Here is a 21611-nt window from a genome sequence, read left to right on the forward strand (position 1 = left end):
TAAAGGAAGAGGAACATCTCAAACTACATGCCAGTAAACTATGGACTATTAATGGAGCTGTTACACATGTTTGAACATTGGACAGAGCCAGAAAACCTTTTTCCTTATCTGTAATCTTTATGCTAAGCTAATCGACTGCTAGCTCCAGCTCCAAGTACAGACTGGAATCAATCAAATAAAGATACTTATGTCTCTAAAGAAGTTCGACACATTAAAAGTAGATACACACGCAGACATAATTGCATAATACACACTCAGTTTTAAAGTTGCCTGTTATTATTATAAATGCAATCCATGCACAGAGCTGGCAGAGTCCTCCTCGTACCTGAGGCGGTTCTTGAGGGAGTTGACCTCCCGGGTGAGACCCTCACTGGCCTCGGTGCTGTCGTCCAGCTCCCTCTGCAGCTTCCTGCGGGAGGCGTTGGCCCTGGTGGCTTCCTCCTCGGCCTCCTCCAGCTGACGCTTAAGCTGCTTCATACGAGAGTTGGCTTTCTCCATCTGACAGGAAGGTGAATGTGGTGAGAGGTCGTGTTTTTTGGATAGTTACTCTGTACACTGGCAGAATAACGAAAAGTAAAAGTGAATCTTTCTATGCAAATCAATATGCTCATCATGAGTTCGTACCTGCTCTTTGTACTGATCGGCATGACGACGCTCGTCCTCCACCTGCATCATCACCTCCTTCAGTTTCTTCTCTGTGCGACGGACGATTTTATTGGCTGCTGCTCTCTCCCTGGAATTTCAAATCAGACTTTAAATAACGTGCGTAACATGCTTAATCTTCCACAGCGGGCGCTCTCGAGTGTATCATGATCAGGAAATCTTAATAAAAATAATAAATAATAATAAATATATTTATAGAGTGCTTCTCAAAGAACTCCAAGACACTTTACAAACATTAAAGTTGACAATGACTTCATCACTTCATGGACACATACTTGACTTCCTGCTCCAGCTGCTCCTCCAGCTGCAGGATCTTGGCCTCCTGGGCAGCGATGGACGCTTTAAACTTCGACTTGACCGTCCCTTCCAACTCGGCCAGCTTCGCTTTCAAATCCTACATTCATGATATGCAACTGTTAGGATCCAGAGCATTAAATATGATCAAATATTTACTCTTCATCTGAAGCTATCCCTCCCTGGTGAAGTGCTTCCACAGTAAATGAGAACAGCAACGTGAGCAACAGAACAGAGGATTGTGTGCATGTACGGAGCAGAAGCAATAAAGATATTGAAAGATAATGAACTTTAACAGTAATTCCTGTGTTATGTCCAGAAATAAATGAGAAATTAGAACGAGTGCTGATCATCTGCTGTGGCAGAGTTGAGAAGATAAAGCTCCTTGATGCAGATGGAAACATTAGAAACTTAAGGTTATGTCCTCTGTGTATTATGAGTGAGATTTTTAACAATGGTAGCAAGCTTCTCTGCAACCCTCAGAAACAGGTTAGTGAATATTCATATGTTCTAATGTAACACACTATACAGGACCTTGTTCTGCCGTTCCATCTGCTGTCGAGCGTTCTCACTCTTCTGTGCAGTGCCGCGCTCTCCGGTCAACTCAGTGTTCAGGCTTTCCACCTGAGAAGGAGAGAAAGGGGGTGAGAGACAGAGCATGTTGATGTAAAGTTCATCTGCCTAATGTGCCGCGACAAAATTAACTAAACTACAGACAAACTGTCAGTAAATATCGCAGAGTACTGATTGATCTGAGAGCAACAGTACTCAGAATACCTCCACAGTAATACGTTTTAGTCTTGCCCTTTATTAATTTGAAACCTCTATGGTTCATTTTAGTCTGGATGAGGAAAAAATCCTCCAGACCAAAACACGAGATTGTTTCTGATATGGAGCAAAAGTGCTCGTCTGGACAGAGATAAAAAAACATTTTAAAATGAAAACATATTAGAGTTGATAAAGTCTCAGTTAACATTCTGTTTTCTGCTGGTCTGACTGTGTTCATCATCTTTTTCCACACAAGAATTAAGATGATTACAGTTATTTAATGTGTGGTCACTCTACCTGCATTGTGGTTTTTCTGAAGCGGTCGTTGAGCATCTCCATGTTCCCCTGCTCCTCCTCCAGCTCCTCCTCCAGCTGCGTGATCCGAGCCTCCAGCCTCCTCTTCTCCTCCAGCAGCGATGACCTGACACACATTGACACAGATTACATGTCTCTACTGACTGATGAATTCTCATTTACACTAAGACCGAAACAAATAACCAGCCCATCCCCAATAATGGTCCAATATTGATGTGAAGATTTGTACAAAGTGGCACTGACTTTCCAGAGACGCTGTTGGAGATCTCATCAGCAAGTTCATCTCTCTCCTGCTCAGCATGTCGCCGGGCTCTCTCTGATGCTGCATGATCCTACACAAACACACACAAACACACTGAGTCATTTATTCCACAATTTTCCATGCTTGTGAGGTATTAAAGTCAGAACATCAGATAAAATCAGTTGATCATTAGTTGATAAAGTGAAAATCAGGATCTCCACCTCCTGTAGCTGTAAGATTTCAGCTTCTAGACTCTTGAGTTTCTTCTCGTTCTCTTTGGACTGGGTGAAGATCTCATCTCTGGAGGCTCTAGCATCCTCCAGCTCCCTCTGATAGTCCTTCATCTGAGCCTGCAGGAGAACACAGACAGTGTGGAGCAGAGAGATAGGCCAAACAGAGCTGGTGAAAGTAGTTTTCAGCTCTAACATCAAATACACATTTCCCATTTTGTGATGCACGAGGAGTGAAGCCGGGACCGGATGTCTGTTTGTGTTTCTACCTGTAGTTTGCGGAGCTGTTTGATGGCCTCATCCCTGCCTTTGTTGGCAGCTTCGATCTGTCCCTCCAGCTCGTTCAGGTCCATCTCCAGCTTCTTCTTGGCGGCGCCAGACAGAGTTCTCTGCTTCCTCTCATCCTCCAACTCTGCCTCCATCTCACGCACCTGGAGGGAAACAACAACACAGAGTACGTCAGGTTAAATCCTGGGTTTCAGTACTCCATATACTGATTTGAGGATTCCAATATGTCATCCTATATCAGCCTTGTGTCCCCCCTTGTACCTGTTTGACCAGCGCCCTCTTCTTCTCCTCTCCCTGCTCATCTCTGGCCTGCACGTCTCGGTCAAACTGGGCCTTCATTGCCTGCATGTTGACCTCCAGTCGCAGTTTGGCATCTTCTGTGGCCTGCAGCTCATCCTCCAGCTCCTCCAGCTGAGTCCTCATCTCCTCCACCTGCTGCTCCAGCATACGCTTGGACTTCTCCAGTTCGTGGACCTGTACAGTGTAAGGATACACAGAATACGTCAAGCAAATAAGTCACATTAAGTCAGACTGAGGGTCCTTCAACAACAGCCATGGGATGTTCACAGAGGACAACAGAGATTAAGTAAATTAAAGGAGTCAGCAGTGTCATTTAGGAGGTCAAAGGTCACTCACATTCTTTCCTACGTCGTCCTTGGAGCTCATCAGGTCCTCCATTTCAGCACGGAGCTGCTTATTAAACCGCTCCAGTTCCTCTTTAGCCTCCAAAGCCTCCTCCAGAGCTCTGGCCATAGACAGCGCCTTGGTGTCCTTCTCTCTGGCCTCTGCCTCGGCACGGTCCCGCTCCTCAGCGTAACGAGCTGAGATGGTCTTCTCCTCCGCCAGCAGCTATGCAGACAGAAAAACAGTGGCCTTTAATCCTCTGAAAACACTCTACAGCCTCTGTCTATCATTTTTGAAAGACTGTTAGAGAACCAGTGTACCTGGTCAAACTTCTTCTGCTTCTTCTCCAGGTTGGAGACGATATGTCTCTGGTTGTCCAGGTCCACCATCAGGTCATCCAACTCCTGTTGCAGTCGGTTCTTGGTCTTCTCCATCTTGTCCATGGCCATGGTCTTCTCCTCCAGATGCTGGCTGGTCAGCTCCATGTCCTTCTGAAGTTTCTTCTTTGCCTCCTCCAGGCCCTCCATCGCTCCCACGTCCTCGTCCAGCTTCTTCTTTGTCTCAAACAGCTGCAGGAAATATTGTTTAATATCAATGAAAAAACAAAGAGAAGACATGCTGAAGTCATCATCTTGCTTTACTGTTTAAAGTTGTGGGAACAGAATGAAAATATTATTTCACTCAATGTAACAAAACGCAAACAAGGCCACATATCTCCTTCCTGTTTATGTGTCGCAGCAGCAGCTCAGTCCACACAAACCACGCTTTCATTATATCATATCATATCATATTATATTATACTGCATTACATTGCATATTGCAATCTTACACTGTTCACTGTTTTGCATTTAGCATTTCACTTTTTACTTCACTTTTTATATCTTTTATCTTTTATATATTTTTATTCAGAAATGTTTATGTCAAAATAAATGTTACTTTGTATATTGGTAAAAAGTGAGTAAATAAGAAGTAAACAGTGAGTAAATATATACTGGTTTCCTATTTTTTATTGCTCTCCTATGTATGTTGTATTTATTGCGTTTTTATGTTTCTATGTTCATTGTATGCACCAATTACCAGAGCAAATTCCTTGTATGTGTAAACGTACTTGGCAATAAAATACTTCTGATTCTGATTCTGATTGTGATTCTCACAATTTAGATCCAGTAGCGGTCAATCTTATATTTCAATTCTTTGCATCTTTGTGACATTCCTTGAGTCATAATTAAGTCTCAATCAAGGCAGTTTATGAAATGGCATTTTAAAGCCTTGAGTTTGGCATTTCATTATTAGGGATGGTACCAATTGGATGGTAGCAGCTGTCAATCACACGATATCCAGGGCCAAATGCATACTGTGCTTTATTCAAATGCTTATTATTCTTTTTCAAGCAATAGAAGGGGCTTTTTAAGGGCTTAAACATGCTCAAACACTTACCAAACTTTGCAGTAAATTTGAAAGTCGTGAAAATGTACGTATTCTGGACTATTTTGAAATGGGCGTGGCTAAATGGCTCAACAGCGCCACCTGGAACACAGCCACCTAGGTTTCCCTTCGACCCATCTTCACTAAAATTGGTTCACAGGTGTATCATGACCAGACAAACAAAAATGTCTCAAGGAGCATTATGAAAAACGCAACAGGAAGCCCCCCATTTTGGATTTAGTGGCCATTTTCCACATTTTTACTTTGGCAAACTTGTCCCAAGTCAGATCAACTTCTAATTGAGTTGAAGTCATCTAAACAAGATAAACGGACTGACGAACAGACACACAACGGACGTACGGACACACATTTTTTATTTCTTGGCGTTTCTTAACTTGGTGCACAGCCTCAATGCATTAAAGCTGCTATGCATGTGAAGGACAGATGTTCACAGCTGTAAAGGTTTGCCTGGTCTTTCTCTCAGCACTCAGTTGTGCATCAGTAGGAACGGGAAAGTTGAGCCTGTCTCAAACACGTATGTTTGTGTGTCAGACCTGTATCTGTGTATGTATATAAGACCTGCTAGTTCAAGTTTGTGAAGATGAAGAACTATACCTGAGATTGTGCCAACTGCAGGTGTTTCTCCAGGTTGCGTCGTGCCTCCTCCTCCTCCTCCTGCTGCTCCAACAAGGTGTTCTTCTCCACCTCCAGCTGGCGGATTTGGCCGCTCAGGTTCAGCTTCTGACGTGTCTCCTCCTGCCTCAGCTCCTAAACACCGCACCAGAAACAAAAAGCATGAATAAACAAGGGAGACCTGTGTGTGTTATTCCCAGAATCTGCTATTAACATTGAAAATCACGTAAGGTGCATTTTCACTCACGCTGAAGCCTGATCTTTGTATTCATGAACAGATAAATAAGAAAATTAATCTCTAATAAACAGGGAAATCTTCCCGGTGGATTCATTGATTAGCTAGGAGAGAATAGTGGCTTAAAAACTTCTGTGTTTTCAACTGTGTGGGAATGACCATTAGGCGTTGTGTGACACATTTTATTTCACATTGATCTAGGGGCCATGATTGGAACTTTTGCAGTTAAAAAAGTTATTCTAGATCATGTTTTCTTTTGCTTTAAGGAAGGCTAATGTTGATGTTCACACCTCAGAGTCTTGCAGTTTACTGTTCAGGTTGTCAACTTCTTTGGTCAGTTTGACGCCCTTCTTCTCCGCCTCCTCCAGCAATGCACAAACGTTGTCCAGCTCAGTCTGATAAAAGACAAAAACGGGGTTATTATGACTAGTACAATAAACTGATCAACAGTATGAGATCCGAAAACTACGCCATGGAGGAGTTTACCTGGAGTTTGTGTGAGCGTTCAGACAGCTCTCCCTTGGTCCTCTCTACCTCTGTGGCTCTGGCCGTAAACTCCTGCAGCTGGGACTCCAGTTTCTTCCTCTTGTAGTCCGACTCTGTCTTTGTCTGCTGCAGACTCTTCATCTCACAGGCCAACTCTCTGTTGTCAGTCTCTAGACTCTGCTTGTTCTTCTCCAGGTTGGCCTTGAACTGTATGGAACAGGAAAATGCTTTTCTTTTTCTTGATTTTTGTTTGTTTACACAAAACTGAAGCTGGCACAGCCACTGTCTCTGTACTGATATATGTGTCGATACATGAGGCTGATTTATAAAGTTGTATGTCTGAAAATAAAAGCCTTTCAAGAAGCAGCTGGTGAATTAAAAAAACAAAAAGATTTGAAACAGCCAATCAACATCATCTATTTACATCCTTGCACCATAGTATTGAATTAAAGACACATACATTTCGCAGTAACTGTTAATGTTTCGGGACTTTGTGAAATAGAGATGAGTGCAATTCTCCCGACTTGAGTGAAACACTTTTGACGTTTTTTTTTAATTTTTACTTAAAAAATAAATAAATAAAATAACGTTGTTTTTTTTTTAAATTTTAATTTTAATTTCTTTTTTTATCACTTTAAAAAAAATAAAAAAGTTTGATCAGTGTGATAATTAAGTTGTTGAAATAATGTCCAATGACAAAATGCCTGTGCTCGGGCCCGTTGCACAGGCATTTTGTGTCAATACAACGATTGAATTGACACATTGTTTTTCAAATATGTCACACATTACAGAGGCAGGTGATAAAATTAGGTCAAACAGCATGGATCCATGTTATATGATAGTTAGATGGGGTAGATACCATAAAATGTTTTAAACTCTACACTTGGTAAATGAATATTGATATGGATAGATCATGTGCATCACAATATAAAAACATCAGATCGGGTGTGACCCACTCACCCTCTTTGCTTGGTCGAGCTGTTCAGAGAGTTCTTCCAGAGTTGTGGCGTGCCTCAGTCTAATTTCCTGGATCTGAGCCTCGTGGTTTTTGGTCTCCTCATCAATGGCCTTCTTCAGTTCTGCCACTTCTTGTTCTCGCTTGGTCCTGGAGATCAGACACAAAGGGGAGGGTTAAGGAGAATGGGACAACTATCAGGATATAATATATATATAATATATATAAGACACATTTATTGTGTCTATTATCTTAACTGAGTAATGGCCACATACGTCTCAGGCACCAAAGAGGATCTCTTGTCTTTCTGTGATGAAAGACAAGAGATCCGTTAAGCTCAACTGATGAAACAAGCACCTGAGCTCCTGCTGGGCGGCGGTGGTGTCCAGCGTGTCCTCCAGCTCCGTCTTCAGAGCCTCGAGCTCCTCACTCAGGTCCCTCTTCAGTTTTTCCGCTTTAGTTCGACACAACTTCTCTGATTCTAGATCCTCCTGAAGCTCCAACAGCTGGGCCTGCAGCTCCCGAACCTGCTTCAAGGCGTTGTTCTTCTGGACGATCTCCTCGTCACTCCTAGTTTGAGACACAAATAACAAATAAGTTTTTTTTTTTCAGCAGGCTCTAATCTCATCACTTACTAATGGAAATTATGAAAAAATCCATAGTTTACATATACTTCTGAGGATATAACTTTCTTTTTACACAAATTAATATCTTGAATAAACTCAACATATTTCCAAGTTTCAATATTTGTAATTTTGGTAGAAGATTCTGTGAGGATATTTTGGTTGTCTGAACAGCAGCACATAAGTATAGTCTTGTAAATTGTCACAGACACTTCAACTTTAAAGAAAAATAGTCAGCTTTTTTAGGTTCCACATATTTCAAATTTTTGACAGTAGGCTCAATGACATGGACACCAATATTCTGTTATCAACCGAATAAGTCGAAATAAGTAAAATGACCGGGGTTTGAGAGTAAACAAGTAGTAGGGCTTAATGTTGACGTGTGTCATAATCAGACGATGCTCTGTAACAAATAATTAAGAATATTAATATTCTTCCAGCAAGTCTTGTAAACATCCCAATTGAAATAATGTCTTGTTCAGAACAAGGTCAATAATCTGAATATTGTTATCAATGTAAATTTAGTAACTGTCTTTCAGTTTATGCACTTGATCAATTACTCTCAATTACACATTTTTGCTGATTGAGAAAATTGACAGTCGTTCTTATTATTGTTATCTAAAAAGATAAGTGAACCAAAAGTAGGTTAAAAATCAAAACCTTTATTCTCTGTAATGATAAATATGTTCAATGAAAGACTAGTCAGGGATGTCTTGTGTTTTTAGTTGGAATGGGGTCTAAGTGAAGTTCATGCTGGCTGCGATTCTCTAGTAACATTCCTTACATACACAGAGATTCACTGCTTGGAATGTTGTAATGATTCAGTGATAAAATTAACATGGTGCCACCACGTTGATTAAAAGCACTAATGACTCTCATCTAAAAGTAATTCCCCATTTTCTCAAAAAAGACCACAGCTCTTAGTAGAGCTGCAGACTTCAAAATGAGGCACATCAAGTGTAATGAAAGCTTAAATATCTGCGGCTGTGACTAAACTGATCATTTGTGTGTGAAATTAGTAAGACAGATGTTTTCCATCAATCCCTGCAGTTTGGACTATTGGACTAATGAGGAAACTGGAGGAAAAGCCACATTAAAAAGATGTGAGTTGACGATCAGAGAAACAACCTTCACAGCTCTGGGGAGGTTGTCAGCTAATGACTAAATAAAGAAACTAATCAAATACTAAACTGTGACTGCATAGACTGTATATAAAGATAGATGACATGACAGCTCCCCAGAGGGAGGACAAAGCATCCCGACTGGGCCCTGATAGCTGGCTGCAGGATAGGTCATAAACCCTGCCTCTCCATTTTAGTAGATCGGCCAAGGACCAAATGAAAAAGTCAAGGTACATGTCAAATACATCTTTTCTCAAAGATGGTTATTGGGTTATTTTAAGTATTTCTTATTACACTGATGTTTATTCAAGTGCTAATTTATTTGTTAAGATTAGTTTTAATTAGGTATTTCATTTCTGCATAGTAAGTGAAAGGAGAGACGCATCGTCCATCTTTAATTACAGTTTATGATTCTGAGTGACAAGACACAGGCCTTTTACAACTAAGAGACAAAAAACGGCTAACGAGAAAAAAAAGGTCTTGTTAACAGTTTCTCTTCCACTGTGCAATGACAGCATCAATTAGTTCAGCTCTTCATTGCTTAGTGTGGAAAAACTACTGTGACAACCAGGACTGAGAGCATCAGTTATCATCAATTTCCCTGTGATCAGACACGGCTGTCTACGAGATGAAAGATCTCAGCTAGAGTCGCTGAGGGGAAACACTGCTGCTGATAGCAATGAACAGAGGAACACAGGGGAGTACTGAGGAGAAAGAGAGAGAAACAGAGTGTGTGTGTGTGTTTGTGTGTGCTGCTGTTGAAAAATATGTAAGTCCAAATTCAGGGTTGAACCGTCTGTTTTCTTGAGCCCATTTATGGTCCTCCTATTAGCTGTACCACCGTAGAGTGCAGTTGCCATGGAAATGCGAAGAACTGCACTCGTGAAAAGATGTGTGTGGTGTTTGTTACACACTGAAATGAGCAACAACACTGACAGAAGTATTTTACCACACCAGTTTAGGTGTGTATTGATGGTAGTAACTTTAAAAACATGTCAGTATATTGAATGCTTTAGCACCAGGCTCAGATGTGAAACCTTCTGTTTTTTAAGATCTGGTGAACTGAACTGAAGGAGCCTATTGGATGAGAGATGAACTGTTTCACTTAATCCCATTATGTAGCATCTATAATGGGTTTAGTTTGACACACGGTCTACAATGACTCCGAGGCCTAATTGTAAACTGTACAAAAAGTTAGAGTCTGTCTGGCCTCAATGATGCACCTGAGTTCATTTGCAGAAATGAACAAGATTATCTGTGTTTGTTGTCAACATTTTCAGGAATGGAATGAATATTTTCCACATTAATGATGTATGATGCCTATTTCACCCACCCCAACCTTTCTGCTCGTTATCTGTCCTGGGCTAGTTTGTCTTTTTTGCAGAATATGTCTGCTTCAGTCCTCCCTGTTTTCACTTGTTTGTTTTTATTTTTTCTTTATGACTATGACTGACCTGGACAGAGCGGCCTGCAGCTCCTCCTCCTTCTTGGTCAGTTGGATCTTCAGCTCCTCTACCTGGAGCTGGAGCTCAATGATCTGGTCCTGCAGGTCGGTCATCTCCCCGTCCAGTTTGCGCTTGGCCTTCTCAAGCTCCTGACGGGTTTTCTCCTCCTTCTTTAAACGCTCTGAGCGGAGTCACAAATCAATCAAATGTTAATACAAAGCGAATAAAAATGTATTATGTAAAATGTATGTTGAAATATAACCTTCTCTGAAAAGGTAAAAGGGCAAAGTCACAAGTTTAAGGGGTTAAACAGAGCTCAAGAGGTCGCGGAAAGTGACACCTAATGGTTGACAGCCTGACACGACTAAGAGCAATCAGATTACCTGCTTAAATCATTGTACAGCCGTAAACAGTAATTTCACCCAATTAGGCTCATAGACAATCATACTGTGTGTCCTATATTTGACCTTTGTGTTGTTCTTCGCTTTCATAGAGACTTTTATTCTTCCTGTTGCTGTGAGGACAGTTTGTTTAAGGAAAGTGTCTTCACTCAGCCCTTGTCTCCAGTTTCAAATGATGTGACTGTGCCTGTCCATCTTAAGCAACCTACTTTGTGTCTGTCCTCGTCCCTATGCTCCACATTCCTGGACCAAAATTAGTGCCGGTCACAGCTGTAGGTCTCTTACCTTCCAGGTCAGCCATCATCAGCTCTTGCTTGTTCTTGACTTTGCTGAGGTTCTTCGCCTTTTCCTCCTCCTCGGTTAGCTGGGAGGTCATCTCGCCGATCCTGTCCTCTAGCAACTTCTTTTCCTGTTAGATCAAATCAGGTAAAATAATAAATGAAGTTTGGGTTAGACACGACTAATATAGGGAAGTGAAAAGGTATGAAGGCTTTGTTGCTATTGCTGTTACCATTACAATTAAAGTCACCAACTATGTAAACACAAACCATTGATAAACAATGTTTTATTTTGACACTGCCACTGAAATTGAAAAAGGGCAATGTTTTAAATGTGTCACAGGTTAGCGCTTCTTATTTGACATAATCTCTCCAGATAAAATGTCCTCACCTTGAGGTATTTAGAGTTTTGGTCCTCCAGCAGCAGAATATCCTCCTCCATCTTCTTGATCTTTGACTCAGCGGTCACTTTGTCCAGCTGCAGCTTCTGTCGTGCAGCTTCCTCCTCATCGAGCTGCTCCTCCAGGTCCTGTGGATCATCACACAAATAAATATACTAAACCAATCTAATGCGATAAGATCAAAGTCTAAACACAGAAGTTTATAAACTAATGCAACTTGATACAGAATCTACAGAAAATGTTTGACAAAACCTGAACACTTAATAATAATAATCAGGATTTAATTGCAAATGTTATATTACCACAAGATTAGAATAACATTAGGAAAGAGGACATTTTGGTTTTGAAAGAACTACGAGGGCAAAAGAGTATTTTTATACCAAATATTTAATGGTAACACACATGAGTGAACCTTACTGATGGACAAGTAAGGAGAGGGTAATACGATATAAACCTGGATGTGTGACTGCATCTTCTTCTTCTCATTCTGCAGGCTTTGGTTCCTCTCCTCCTCTTCCTCCACCCGAGACTCCAGATCATGAAGGATCTCCTCCAACTCTTGCTTCCTTGAGAGCAGACGAACTCTCATCTCCTCGGCTTCGGCGAACAGCTCTGTCTCTGCGTGGAGTTGCTCTGCTAAAATATTCTTCTCCTCGACGAGCTGGGGGGGAGGGAACAGTTTGAGAAGATGCACCCAGCTCTCAAACCAAAATGAAATTATTTCCTCTCCACAACAGCTAGCATGATTACCTGTTGGTGTTTCCTCTCCATCTCCACCATCTCACTTTCCACCTTGAGCTGTCTCTCTTTCACCTTTACCAGCTCCTCGTCTCTGGCCTGCAGCTCCTCCTCCTGCCTGGTGACCTGTAGCAGAGGCTTCACCTGAGAGAGACGGAGATAGAGAACATGAATTAAATAAATCAACCTCTACCTTTCCACCTAGGAGACACTTTAAAACCAATTTTCGTAACACTCAATGAATTACAGAAAACCAGTTGGGACAATAGGGCTTATAATTGTTAATTAAGCAGATACATTTTATGTCATCTCAGATTTTGGTTCATAGGTCACAGCTGACATTAACCATAATTTATATATATATAATATAATAAATAAGTATATGTGATCTGGAGAAACCACAGAAAATCTATGGATGGATTAACAAATTAAAAAAGTTAACTTAATTTAAGTAGGTGCTAAAATCGACTACTATTAGTCTACTATTACTGATAGTGTACTGATCAACCTCCTGCAGCACAAGCCACTGTTGATCAGTGTCATTTATAGTTTATAGGATAACATCAATCAAAAGTTGAGATTTGAACATTACATTGTGATCCAGCAGAGGGCGCCCTACTACTTCACCATCAGCTTGGTAAATGACATGCCCTATTGCCCTGTCAGTAAACTAAGCCAGTTGTGTTGTTGACTACAAAAATGGAGATCACCAATAACTAAAGACGTCCTGAGCAGAGACTCTAAACAGCACCAGAGACGAGCGAAGTAGCGTGAAATGTACAAACTTGTCTGACAGCCTACTATTCAGCTTACTTGTTAGAAACTCATTAAAATGGATAACTGATAAGATTTATATGCAGGGAAAAGCTGTATCCAAGTCGCTATTTAATTTTATAAAACTAATCAAGTGTCATTTAATATTACATTAAACCTGGATTTTCCTGAAGGTTTTCTTTCCAGCAGATGGAGTTTTCTCAGCTGCCAAAGGAAATGTAGATGTCCAAATTTATATTATCTACATTTCCACTGCAACTAAGCAAACTCCATCTGTTGATGAAGACTGTGTGAAAGACTTTGGTATTGTCTATTTATCTGAAATGTTAAGGCCATCTGAATTGTGTATTTCTTGAAAGGCTATTTCCAAGACAGACAGAGATGTAGAGCTGTGTGTCACAACTTTGTTGTCATCAGGAGTCTCACCTTGGTGAACAGCCTCCACCACTGCCAGTGGCGTAGCTTCAAGTAAGCAGCACAGTTCCTCTGGAGGACCTTCAGGGCACTCAGTTGCTGCTGTTTCTTTGCAAAGGCTCTAAAGTAAGAAAACAATAACAAATAATAAATCAGTGTCCTGAGAGTCAAAGCTGGCTCTCTAGCTTCAGTTGTATTCACCAGCAGGTGAATTGATGCTGGGAAGGTAGTTTACAGTCAGTTTTAAGAGCTTTTCCACTAAAAACAACTGCTTAGTGAGGAGCCAAAGGAGTACATTTGTGGTCAGCCCAGCTAAACAATAAACTGAATGCCACAGGGGAGCTCCATAAAATCCAGCCGAGATTATTAGGTGATAATCTGCAGGTCATTAAAAGGGGCAGTTTGTAAGAATTTGCCAATAGTAAGAAACAAAGAAATTCCTCCCTTTCTTTCCCCTATGCCATAGTTGGCAGGTATAATGGAGTCCTGAAGGGACATTATAAACAGTAAAGTTTTTACTGGCTCTCTTTGTGTGTACCTGTTTTTCAGGATGCATGTGAAGCATGCTCTGTGGGTCTTAAGGGTTTGGGCTCGCCCACATATTGTGGTAACCTTTCTTGAATCAACCTAACCTCAGAAACAGGAGGCAGCAGTTGAGATGTTGCAGAATCTGGACTGAGTAGTAATGTTCAGTAATGCTAGTCAGAGTCAGGGCAGATGCTGATGATCAAAAAGGTGTTGAAGAAAGAGTGGAGGAATGTGGCAGAGAGAGGATGACTGCCTTACAAATTTATTCTTCATCCTCTCAGATAAGACTGAGGGCTGGCTGAACGCTACAGTAACACACTTTCGCCAATTGATGTACAAAGTGGTTTAACGAGACGGAACGGGCCAGGGCTAGCTCGTTAGCATGCTTCAGTAAATAACTCAGAAAACATACAAACAAAGACAACTTTGACATTATTGCCAAAATTGTAATTTCTTCCCGATCAGATGAATTTTTCAATGTTTTAAATTAATAAACCTTTAACGAATGACAGAAACATTTGCAGCATCACAAACTGTATGAACGAGCTGGGAACTGCACAGAGGAGTAGAAACATGTGATCAGACATGACAGATGTGTTTCAGACCTGTCCAGACATTTAGAGTAAATGTTCATATCTACAAAAATACTGGATCTGACACTCACTTGCGTGCCAAGTATCCACGGCACACAGACTGGAAGTAGATGATTATGTCAGTGATCTTCAGGTCTCTCTCCTCCTCCAGGTGAGCCAGAACCCCTGTTCTGAAGAAGATCTTACTCTGACCGATACGGAACAGGTTGGGGTCCAGCTCCAGAGCATATATCTAGATATTGGACACAGAGAGATGTTGAGAAATAAGCTCTGTGGACAGGGTTACATTCACAATTTGTTTAATTTAGCATTCCTCTATGACAAATCATAGTCAGTTATCTGAATATGGACTTCCATCAATTTGAGCAGCTGTATCAATCTAACATATGGTTGTCACAAATCAAGAGACTTAATATTCTGCAACATACCACACCAGCTATTCTTAGATCCTCAATTTGGATTATTTACTACATTAACAGGAGTAAATATCAACCAAATTCTTAATCCCATTTTATAAATTCTGCCCTGAAAACTATTGGCTAACTAATTAGCAAGCATTAAAAGCATTGGTAACTCTTATATCAAATAGCTGATGAAAAATAAAGTACAGAAATAGAGCAGCACCATTCTTTCACAGGCTTGTTTTCCGTCCATAAATCCCTTGGGGATTGCATTGGGTGTCAGAATCTCGTATCTGTAAACAAAAAGCAACAGACATTTAGTTGAAAATTAAGCTAATCTTTCCTCTGTGTAAAATTGGATTTACAGAGTTAAAAAACATATTTGTTGTCTGCTACCTCTGTCTGAACTCCTGGAAGACGATGCGGTTGGGGAAGCCCTGTCTGCAGATGCGAATCCCCTCCAGGACTCCATTACACCTGAGCTGGTCCAGAACCAGGTGAGGCTCCAGTTTACCAGCCTGAAGGAAGAAACACATACACCATTAAGAACAGAAACACATACATAAAGTAGAGTAAAGGGCAAAGGCCATCGACTTTTCTATTCTCTCTTTTTCTTTAGGTTGACAGGGCAAATTTACTGAATTTGTTTGGAAAAGGGGCAAATAACTATATTGCAACACTATTCATACTTAATATGCTACATAGACGAGTGAGTCTAATATAAACGTAACAGTTACAGGTCCTTTACTTTCCACAGGTTGAAACTCAGCTTTTCCCATACATAAAAAAAAAGTATGTACTTACTCTCTTTTCGTGGTTCGGGATGATGCAGCGGACAAAGTTGGGGTTGGTGTTTCTCAGTGTGGCCATGAGTTTGGTGAGCGACTCCTTGTAGAGCTGTCCCACAGTACGAAACATGCCCTTTTTCGTTTTATAGGTAGCACCAAAAGCTGTCTCGTTCATTCCTGCCACCTGGTCCAGGCCCACGATGCGGTCGACTGGTAGGGGAGACGGGGAAGAAGTGGTTAGAGTGGGAGACTTCACCGGGGAACGGTGGTAGCAGCACAGTAACATAATGTAGAAACATGAGGTGAACATGGATGAAAGAGACATTACACACTATTGTCAAACATTATTATTTTGATTTTTTTGGCCGGACAGACGGACGTATTTGAAAAAAAAATCCTTAAAAATTACACCCTCAAGTACCTTGTAGTGTTTGCAGTATTTGGAGATGAAAAGGTACTAGCTTACCATCTTTCCAAAGCTCAGCTACAAATTTCTCCGTGGACTGATGCAAAAGTGTGGCCACGTTGTCGTTCAGAGGGTCCATGTTCTTCATTAACCACTCATCTGCCTTGTAGTCCACCTGTAAACCCATAGAGGTACAACTTCGTGATAGGATTTAAAACAATGATATAAGTATATTCTGTCTGATACTGAATTTTGATATGATAAGATATTGACATTTACGATTCTAAAAAATCTGATAATAATACAGCAGCTAAAGACAAATGAACATACAACATTAAAATTGTTGTATATCACAATCAGTGTATATTATGACAGCTTATTTACAAATATAGAATATCAGTTGATAGACAGAAAAACAGGCTGGACTCTAACAGGAAGTTTGAGGGTTTGCATCCAATTACTGGCCAGTCAAGCGTAATGCAGCACACACAGATGTTTTTGAACTTATAAAAATATTAATTTAATAGAAGATATCTAAAACTGTAAGTGTATATCTGACACATCATTGCAACTAACAACTTGGAATGCGGTCACACTTCTTGTTGTAGTGGTGTACACTGCAGAAATTATTTGTTTCTGTTTCTGTCACAACATTCCCAACATCGGTTTTGCAGCGCTGCAGACTTTCTCCACAGCTTCGTTCTTAGAGCTCAAATCTCTGAGCTTCTGACTGATTAGGAGTTAAACGACACAGTCCATGTAATCGTAAGCAGATGTTCTATTCAGCAGGTCTCGCATTATGACAAATGCTGTGTTCTTCTATTGCATAACACCCTTGACATCATTCAAGTCCACTCCAATTAAACGCCATATAAATCTACCCAGAATTCATTATTTCCCTGAAGTCTCACCACAAGAGAAACCATAAATCATTCTTTCATCTGAGCTCTGACAGATATAAACTTTTAACTAACTGTTATTATTATTGCATAAGAAGATCAGGCAGGAAAATAGACATCTTGGAAAATAAGATTGTAGTGTAAGTTATATATACCATGTGCAAGTCTTCAAGGAAGTGAATCAGTGCTTTAACTATAGGGCATGTGTTGGCATACTTACCCTATAACAACTGAATTGGAGTGTATATAGTAATAATGAATCTTTAGCATGATTGAGTCGTCAGTTCTAACAGCTATGATCAAAACATGCTTCTAGGTTTGAAAAGAGCTGCACACACACACATCCACACAAATAGTGTGAGCAAACCAGCATACCTTGCCGGCATAGTGGATGATGCAGAAGTCGGCCTTGTCTTTGAGCTGACGTGGCTTCTGGAACTTGGTGTGTGTGCCCTGTTCCTGGGTCAGCTTGTCTACAAAGGTCCTGTCTGTGGCCTTGGGGAACCAGCACTCTTCATCCAGCAGAGCCAACACACCTGGAGGGTGTGCCTGAAGAAACAACATTGTAGGTCAGAGCCAGACTTCAGAAAGTATGTACGATACATGTGATACATCTTTACCCATCAACAAATCAATATTTATTTACAATTTAAGAAGAGAGAGTTAAAAAAAGTTAAGTGAGTATTATTTTGTTGTGAAATTGCTTGTACGTATAGTTAAGGGAGGCATAATAATTCATAAATAAAATAATATCCTTGATTCAACTATTCAGTTACAACGTTGGGATTCAGACTGACCGGCCTCTCGATGAGGTCGATGCAGGGCTGTAGGTCGAGGCCGAAGTCGATGAAGCTCCACTCGATGCCCTCCCTCTGGTACTCCTCCTGCTCCAGGATGAACATGGTGTGGTTGAAGAGCTGCTGCAGCTTCTCATTAGTGTAGTTGATGCACATCTGCTCGAACGAGTTCAACTGTTGAAGGGGAAAAACAAAGGAAGAACAATATTTTTACTGGAAATGTTCCCCACAATGACCACAAATCAAATGCTCTCCAGCCACAACTGGACATAATCTTCAAAGGTTAAGAAACACAAGACTTTAATCCAAACCTGGAAAATCTCAAAACCCGCAATGTCCAGGATGCCGATGAAGGAGGCACCCTGTCTTTTGGTTCTGTCCAAAGCTTTGTTAATGCGATGGACCAGCCAGCGGAACAGACGCTCATATGTCGCTTTAGCCAGGGCCTCGACAGCAAAGTCAGCCTGGAGGGAGCCAGAGGAGACAGGAAAGGAGGAGTGGAAAAAGAATGAATGGTAAGACAATATAGGAAGAGAGAATGACGACACATCAGACGGCCCGATCCTCACGATGAAATCTATTTGTCCTTGGACAGATGGGCTCTTCGTCTTGGTGAGCCTGTACAGAATAACTTGTGTCTGAGTCAGACCTTCATTAATATCTCAATGGTTTGGCCATGTCCAAAAAGCTTTGACCATTATCATCAAAGTACTGCACTTAAAAGAGCAATTAATGACTAAAACATGTGAGTGCTTTAACAGTACACTAAACTTTGCCATGTGCCTTTTGACAGTATGACTTCACTGTTTTAAACATCAATTGTGTTGCAATAATTTTTTTTTTCCGAAGAAGCATGAAGAGTTATAGAATAAATATTGTTGTAATTGGGAAGACAATACAAAACCTGAGTTGCAGGATTCATTCATAATCTTTAGTATCCACTCCTTGTTAGTGGAGCACATAACTGAAATGTATGCTCATTGATTGTACAGTGTGTTTCATATCCAAATTCACATTGGGGGTTTGCCAACTAAATGGTGGAGACACAATAAAAAAAAGCCTCCAACTTAACAAACTTCAGTTCCATTTCTTTTCATGGAATAATTACTGTACGTACACAGAAAAAAATGCCCAGCCAACTGACCTGCTCTTTAGTCTGTGCTTTCTGGACGTAGTCTCTTCCCACTTTGATCCTTGGTGACAGGATTGCTCTGGTAAACTCCATTACATTCATACCAAGCAAGTGACACAGCTTCTGAGCAGCTGGGAGACAAGAGATGGAAAAACAGAAAATAAAGTGAATTCAAAGTAGAATAAAATGCCAAAGTAAGAGATTTGAGACTATGTATATAAATTGCTTTGTCCACCCAGGAAAGCTTTCCCAGTGCTACTTTGACACAACAGTCTGACAATGATGTTTAACAGATATTCTTGCAAACTTATTGATCTTACCACAAATCTTTCTAAGATGTCAAGTTTTCATATGAAATTTGATGGGGAAAATGTCATTATTTTTCATGGCTGCAGCTTGTGGAAAAGGAGGAAAAGTGGAATCTAGACTGATCCGCCAAGTCTCACTTCTAAAAAAAACATGCGCTTCAGGCCTCGCTTCTGCTCATCGCATTTGGGGAAATCTGGCTGAGCTGCATCACTGGCATTAGATTTACTCCCCTCTCTCTCTTTCTCCTTTAAGTGCCAAATATGGAGTGCCACATGTGGAGGAACTGGAAGGCTGTGCCCCATTTCCTTTAGGAGTAAATCGTCATAACGATGTGGCTCAATGGCAGGTTGACAACGCTCTGGGAGAGAAAAGATGTAAATCACTGGTCCCTCTGTTCAGTGGATGAGGTGCACAGTGTGAGGGAGGCAGGACAAGTTGAAGTGTTATAGGGAAAGGAGGAGGGCAGTGTCTTGGCCTGTGATCTCCAAGCTACAGTGTTGTGAAACAGATGTCATATGATGTGTGTGTATGTGTGTATTTACCAGTATTATCAGGCATAGAGGCTTGGTCAGAGTTCCTCTCCTTTTTGAAGACAACGTTTCCAAACTGAAGCACCGAAGACACAACCTTCAGCATGCCTATAAGATAAAGAATCCGGAGAAAATCAAATCAGTTTAGTTTCCCCTTTGCTGTGTTATTTGAATGTTTTGGATTACATACCCAGAATCTCCTCATGGCCGAAGCTCATGATGTGCATAGCTTCCATTGTCTCTTGGAAGTTGTCTTTGTCCTGCTGACCCGGGATTGTGATGTTGCCATTGGAAAGGAAACGGTAGTTATTGAATCCTTCCAAAAGCAGGTCCGCTGTCCACCAAACAACACAGTCACTGTTATCCATGATATTAAATCAGCCCAAATTCACTGTGGAGGATTCTGATGAGATTTAACTTACTTTAATTTGTATGCATTGTTAATAGTTAATACTTACTGTGTGTGTGTGTAAATATATATATACACTCACATACACTGAATATTAAAAATGATGTTACCTTTGCAAATACAATAATCACACTGGAAAGATCAGCTGCACTCTGTAGTTATGACAGACAGAGAAGAGCTCTTATATCGGGTAACAGTTCAAGCTCCGTCTACTCACATTGGAGGTGTTCTCCAGCTCCAACCAGCAGCTGGTAGAAGATGTGGAAGGTACGCTCATCTTTGGCTTGACGAATAGCTCTGGATTTCTCCAGTAAGTCTAACACAGACTGGTCAAGGAAAATAATATCTACTTGGTGAGTTAGTTTGATGTAGAAACAAAATTCCATTCCTTCTGTCCAGTTCAAATTGGTTAAGATTACAGGTTCAAAAAAATCAGCTTCACTACAAACGGCAAATTTTTGATAGCATGCAGGGATGAAACATTTCCGGTTGGATTCATTAGCAACAGTCCTGATTAACATCCTTATAAATATCTGACCTAGTAGTTCTAGTAAATCTTTTTAAAGCAGGATACAAGTTTCAATATTGGCTCCAACAATGTATCCAGTGACATCAAAGTTGATCCGGATGAATTTCCCCTGCAGAGATCAACACAAGATAAATGGTCAGGAAATGCACAATTCAAGATAACCAGGGATTAATCTGCAACTTAATGACTCTTATTAAAAACACAATGAAGCCCTTCCTCCTTTAATATGAACACTGATATAGATTTACCCTGTTGATTGTAAAACAGCTGTGAAAATTTAAAGTAACTCAACCTCTGAACCATGACTTCAACCAGCATCCGTAAATTTCCAGTATTCTTTTGAATACATGTCTTGAATCATTTGTCATCAATGGGATCTGACTGATGACAATAGAGGCAATTTTAGCTAGCTGGCTGAGGGTAATGTAGATCAACCCGGGTTAAAAGCTTGTGAAGAATCGCAGTAATTTAATAATTATAGCATAATCTCTATTGAATTTGACCGACTTATCTGCCACAGCCACACTGTAAACCGAGGGTTTACTCATGTGCTGCTTCCCTTCTCAGAAGTCTGCTGAGTGCGGTTGGTCTGAAAGGCTCCTCTTTCAAAGGCCTCATTAATGACTAACAGGCACGTGTGTCTGGCTGTGTGGCCTGTGTAACTGCTAACAGGAAAGATGATTCAATTACTTTCAATCAGTTTATTCTTGACTTTTCTCCCAAAAAAAAAAAAAAAAAGCCAAGATCGTGTTGAGACCATAGAAGGCATATAAAAATGAACGATATGACAGCTTCCCAAAAGTGAAGTCAAAGCTATTTGTTGCAAGATGGTAGTGTTTGTATTTTTGCTTCATTTCTGGAAGTGTTGTTAATCGTAATATAAAGTATATGGCTGAGACAGGAGGACACCACAGTAGACTTTTTGAATATAATTTTTT

The 21611-nt window shown here is 40.6% G+C and overlaps 1 protein-coding gene across 6 annotated transcripts in view; it reads right to left on the bottom strand.

Moving 5' to 3' along the window:
* myh10 (myosin, heavy chain 10, non-muscle) overlaps nucleotides 1–21611 on the bottom strand; it is a 44097-nt gene that overhangs the window by 191 nt on the left and 22295 nt on the right. For 5 of the 6 annotated variants that reach the window (XM_061086184.1, XM_061086200.1, XM_061086208.1 and 2 more), the window contains 35 exons: nucleotides 20719–20782; nucleotides 20362–20460; nucleotides 19926–20069; nucleotides 19748–19843; nucleotides 18909–19027; nucleotides 18076–18228; nucleotides 17765–17938; nucleotides 17343–17516; nucleotides 16129–16243; nucleotides 15679–15872; nucleotides 15271–15392; nucleotides 15098–15167; nucleotides 14545–14705; nucleotides 13365–13473; nucleotides 12177–12308; nucleotides 11881–12087; nucleotides 11417–11554; nucleotides 11033–11156; nucleotides 10356–10527; nucleotides 7515–7727; nucleotides 7163–7307; nucleotides 6203–6409; nucleotides 6007–6111; nucleotides 5464–5616; nucleotides 3744–3992; nucleotides 3436–3648; nucleotides 3061–3273; nucleotides 2781–2942; nucleotides 2503–2631; nucleotides 2284–2372; nucleotides 2023–2146; nucleotides 1492–1581; nucleotides 939–1057; nucleotides 625–733; nucleotides 326–498 (listed from right to left, as the gene is read on the bottom strand). In XM_061086184.1, the coding sequence (XP_060942167.1) occupies nucleotides 326–498; nucleotides 625–733; nucleotides 939–1057; nucleotides 1492–1581; nucleotides 2023–2146; nucleotides 2284–2372; nucleotides 2503–2631; nucleotides 2781–2942; nucleotides 3061–3273; nucleotides 3436–3648; nucleotides 3744–3992; nucleotides 5464–5616; nucleotides 6007–6111; nucleotides 6203–6409; nucleotides 7163–7307; nucleotides 7515–7727; nucleotides 10356–10527; nucleotides 11033–11156; nucleotides 11417–11554; nucleotides 11881–12087; nucleotides 12177–12308; nucleotides 13365–13473; nucleotides 14545–14705; nucleotides 15098–15167; nucleotides 15271–15392; nucleotides 15679–15872; nucleotides 16129–16243; nucleotides 17343–17516; nucleotides 17765–17938; nucleotides 18076–18228; nucleotides 18909–19027; nucleotides 19748–19843; nucleotides 19926–20069; nucleotides 20362–20460; nucleotides 20719–20782 (5060 nt within the window). Of the gene's footprint in view, nucleotides 1–325; nucleotides 499–624; nucleotides 734–938; nucleotides 1058–1491; nucleotides 1582–2022; nucleotides 2147–2283; nucleotides 2373–2502; nucleotides 2632–2780; nucleotides 2943–3060; nucleotides 3274–3435; nucleotides 3649–3743; nucleotides 3993–5463; nucleotides 5617–6006; nucleotides 6112–6202; nucleotides 6410–7162; nucleotides 7308–7514; nucleotides 7728–10355; nucleotides 10528–11032; nucleotides 11157–11416; nucleotides 11555–11880; nucleotides 12088–12176; nucleotides 12309–13364; nucleotides 13474–14544; nucleotides 14706–15097; nucleotides 15168–15270; nucleotides 15393–15678; nucleotides 15913–16120; nucleotides 16244–17342; nucleotides 17517–17764; nucleotides 17939–18075; nucleotides 18229–18908; nucleotides 19028–19747; nucleotides 19844–19925; nucleotides 20070–20361; nucleotides 20461–20718; nucleotides 20783–21611 lie in introns of all 6 variants that reach the window. The other variant, XM_061086166.1, reaches the window with a different exon arrangement.

Source organism: Limanda limanda, chromosome 2 (assembly GCF_963576545.1).
Source record: "Limanda limanda chromosome 2, fLimLim1.1, whole genome shotgun sequence".
Taxonomy (NCBI): domain Eukaryota; kingdom Metazoa; phylum Chordata; class Actinopteri; order Pleuronectiformes; family Pleuronectidae; genus Limanda; species Limanda limanda.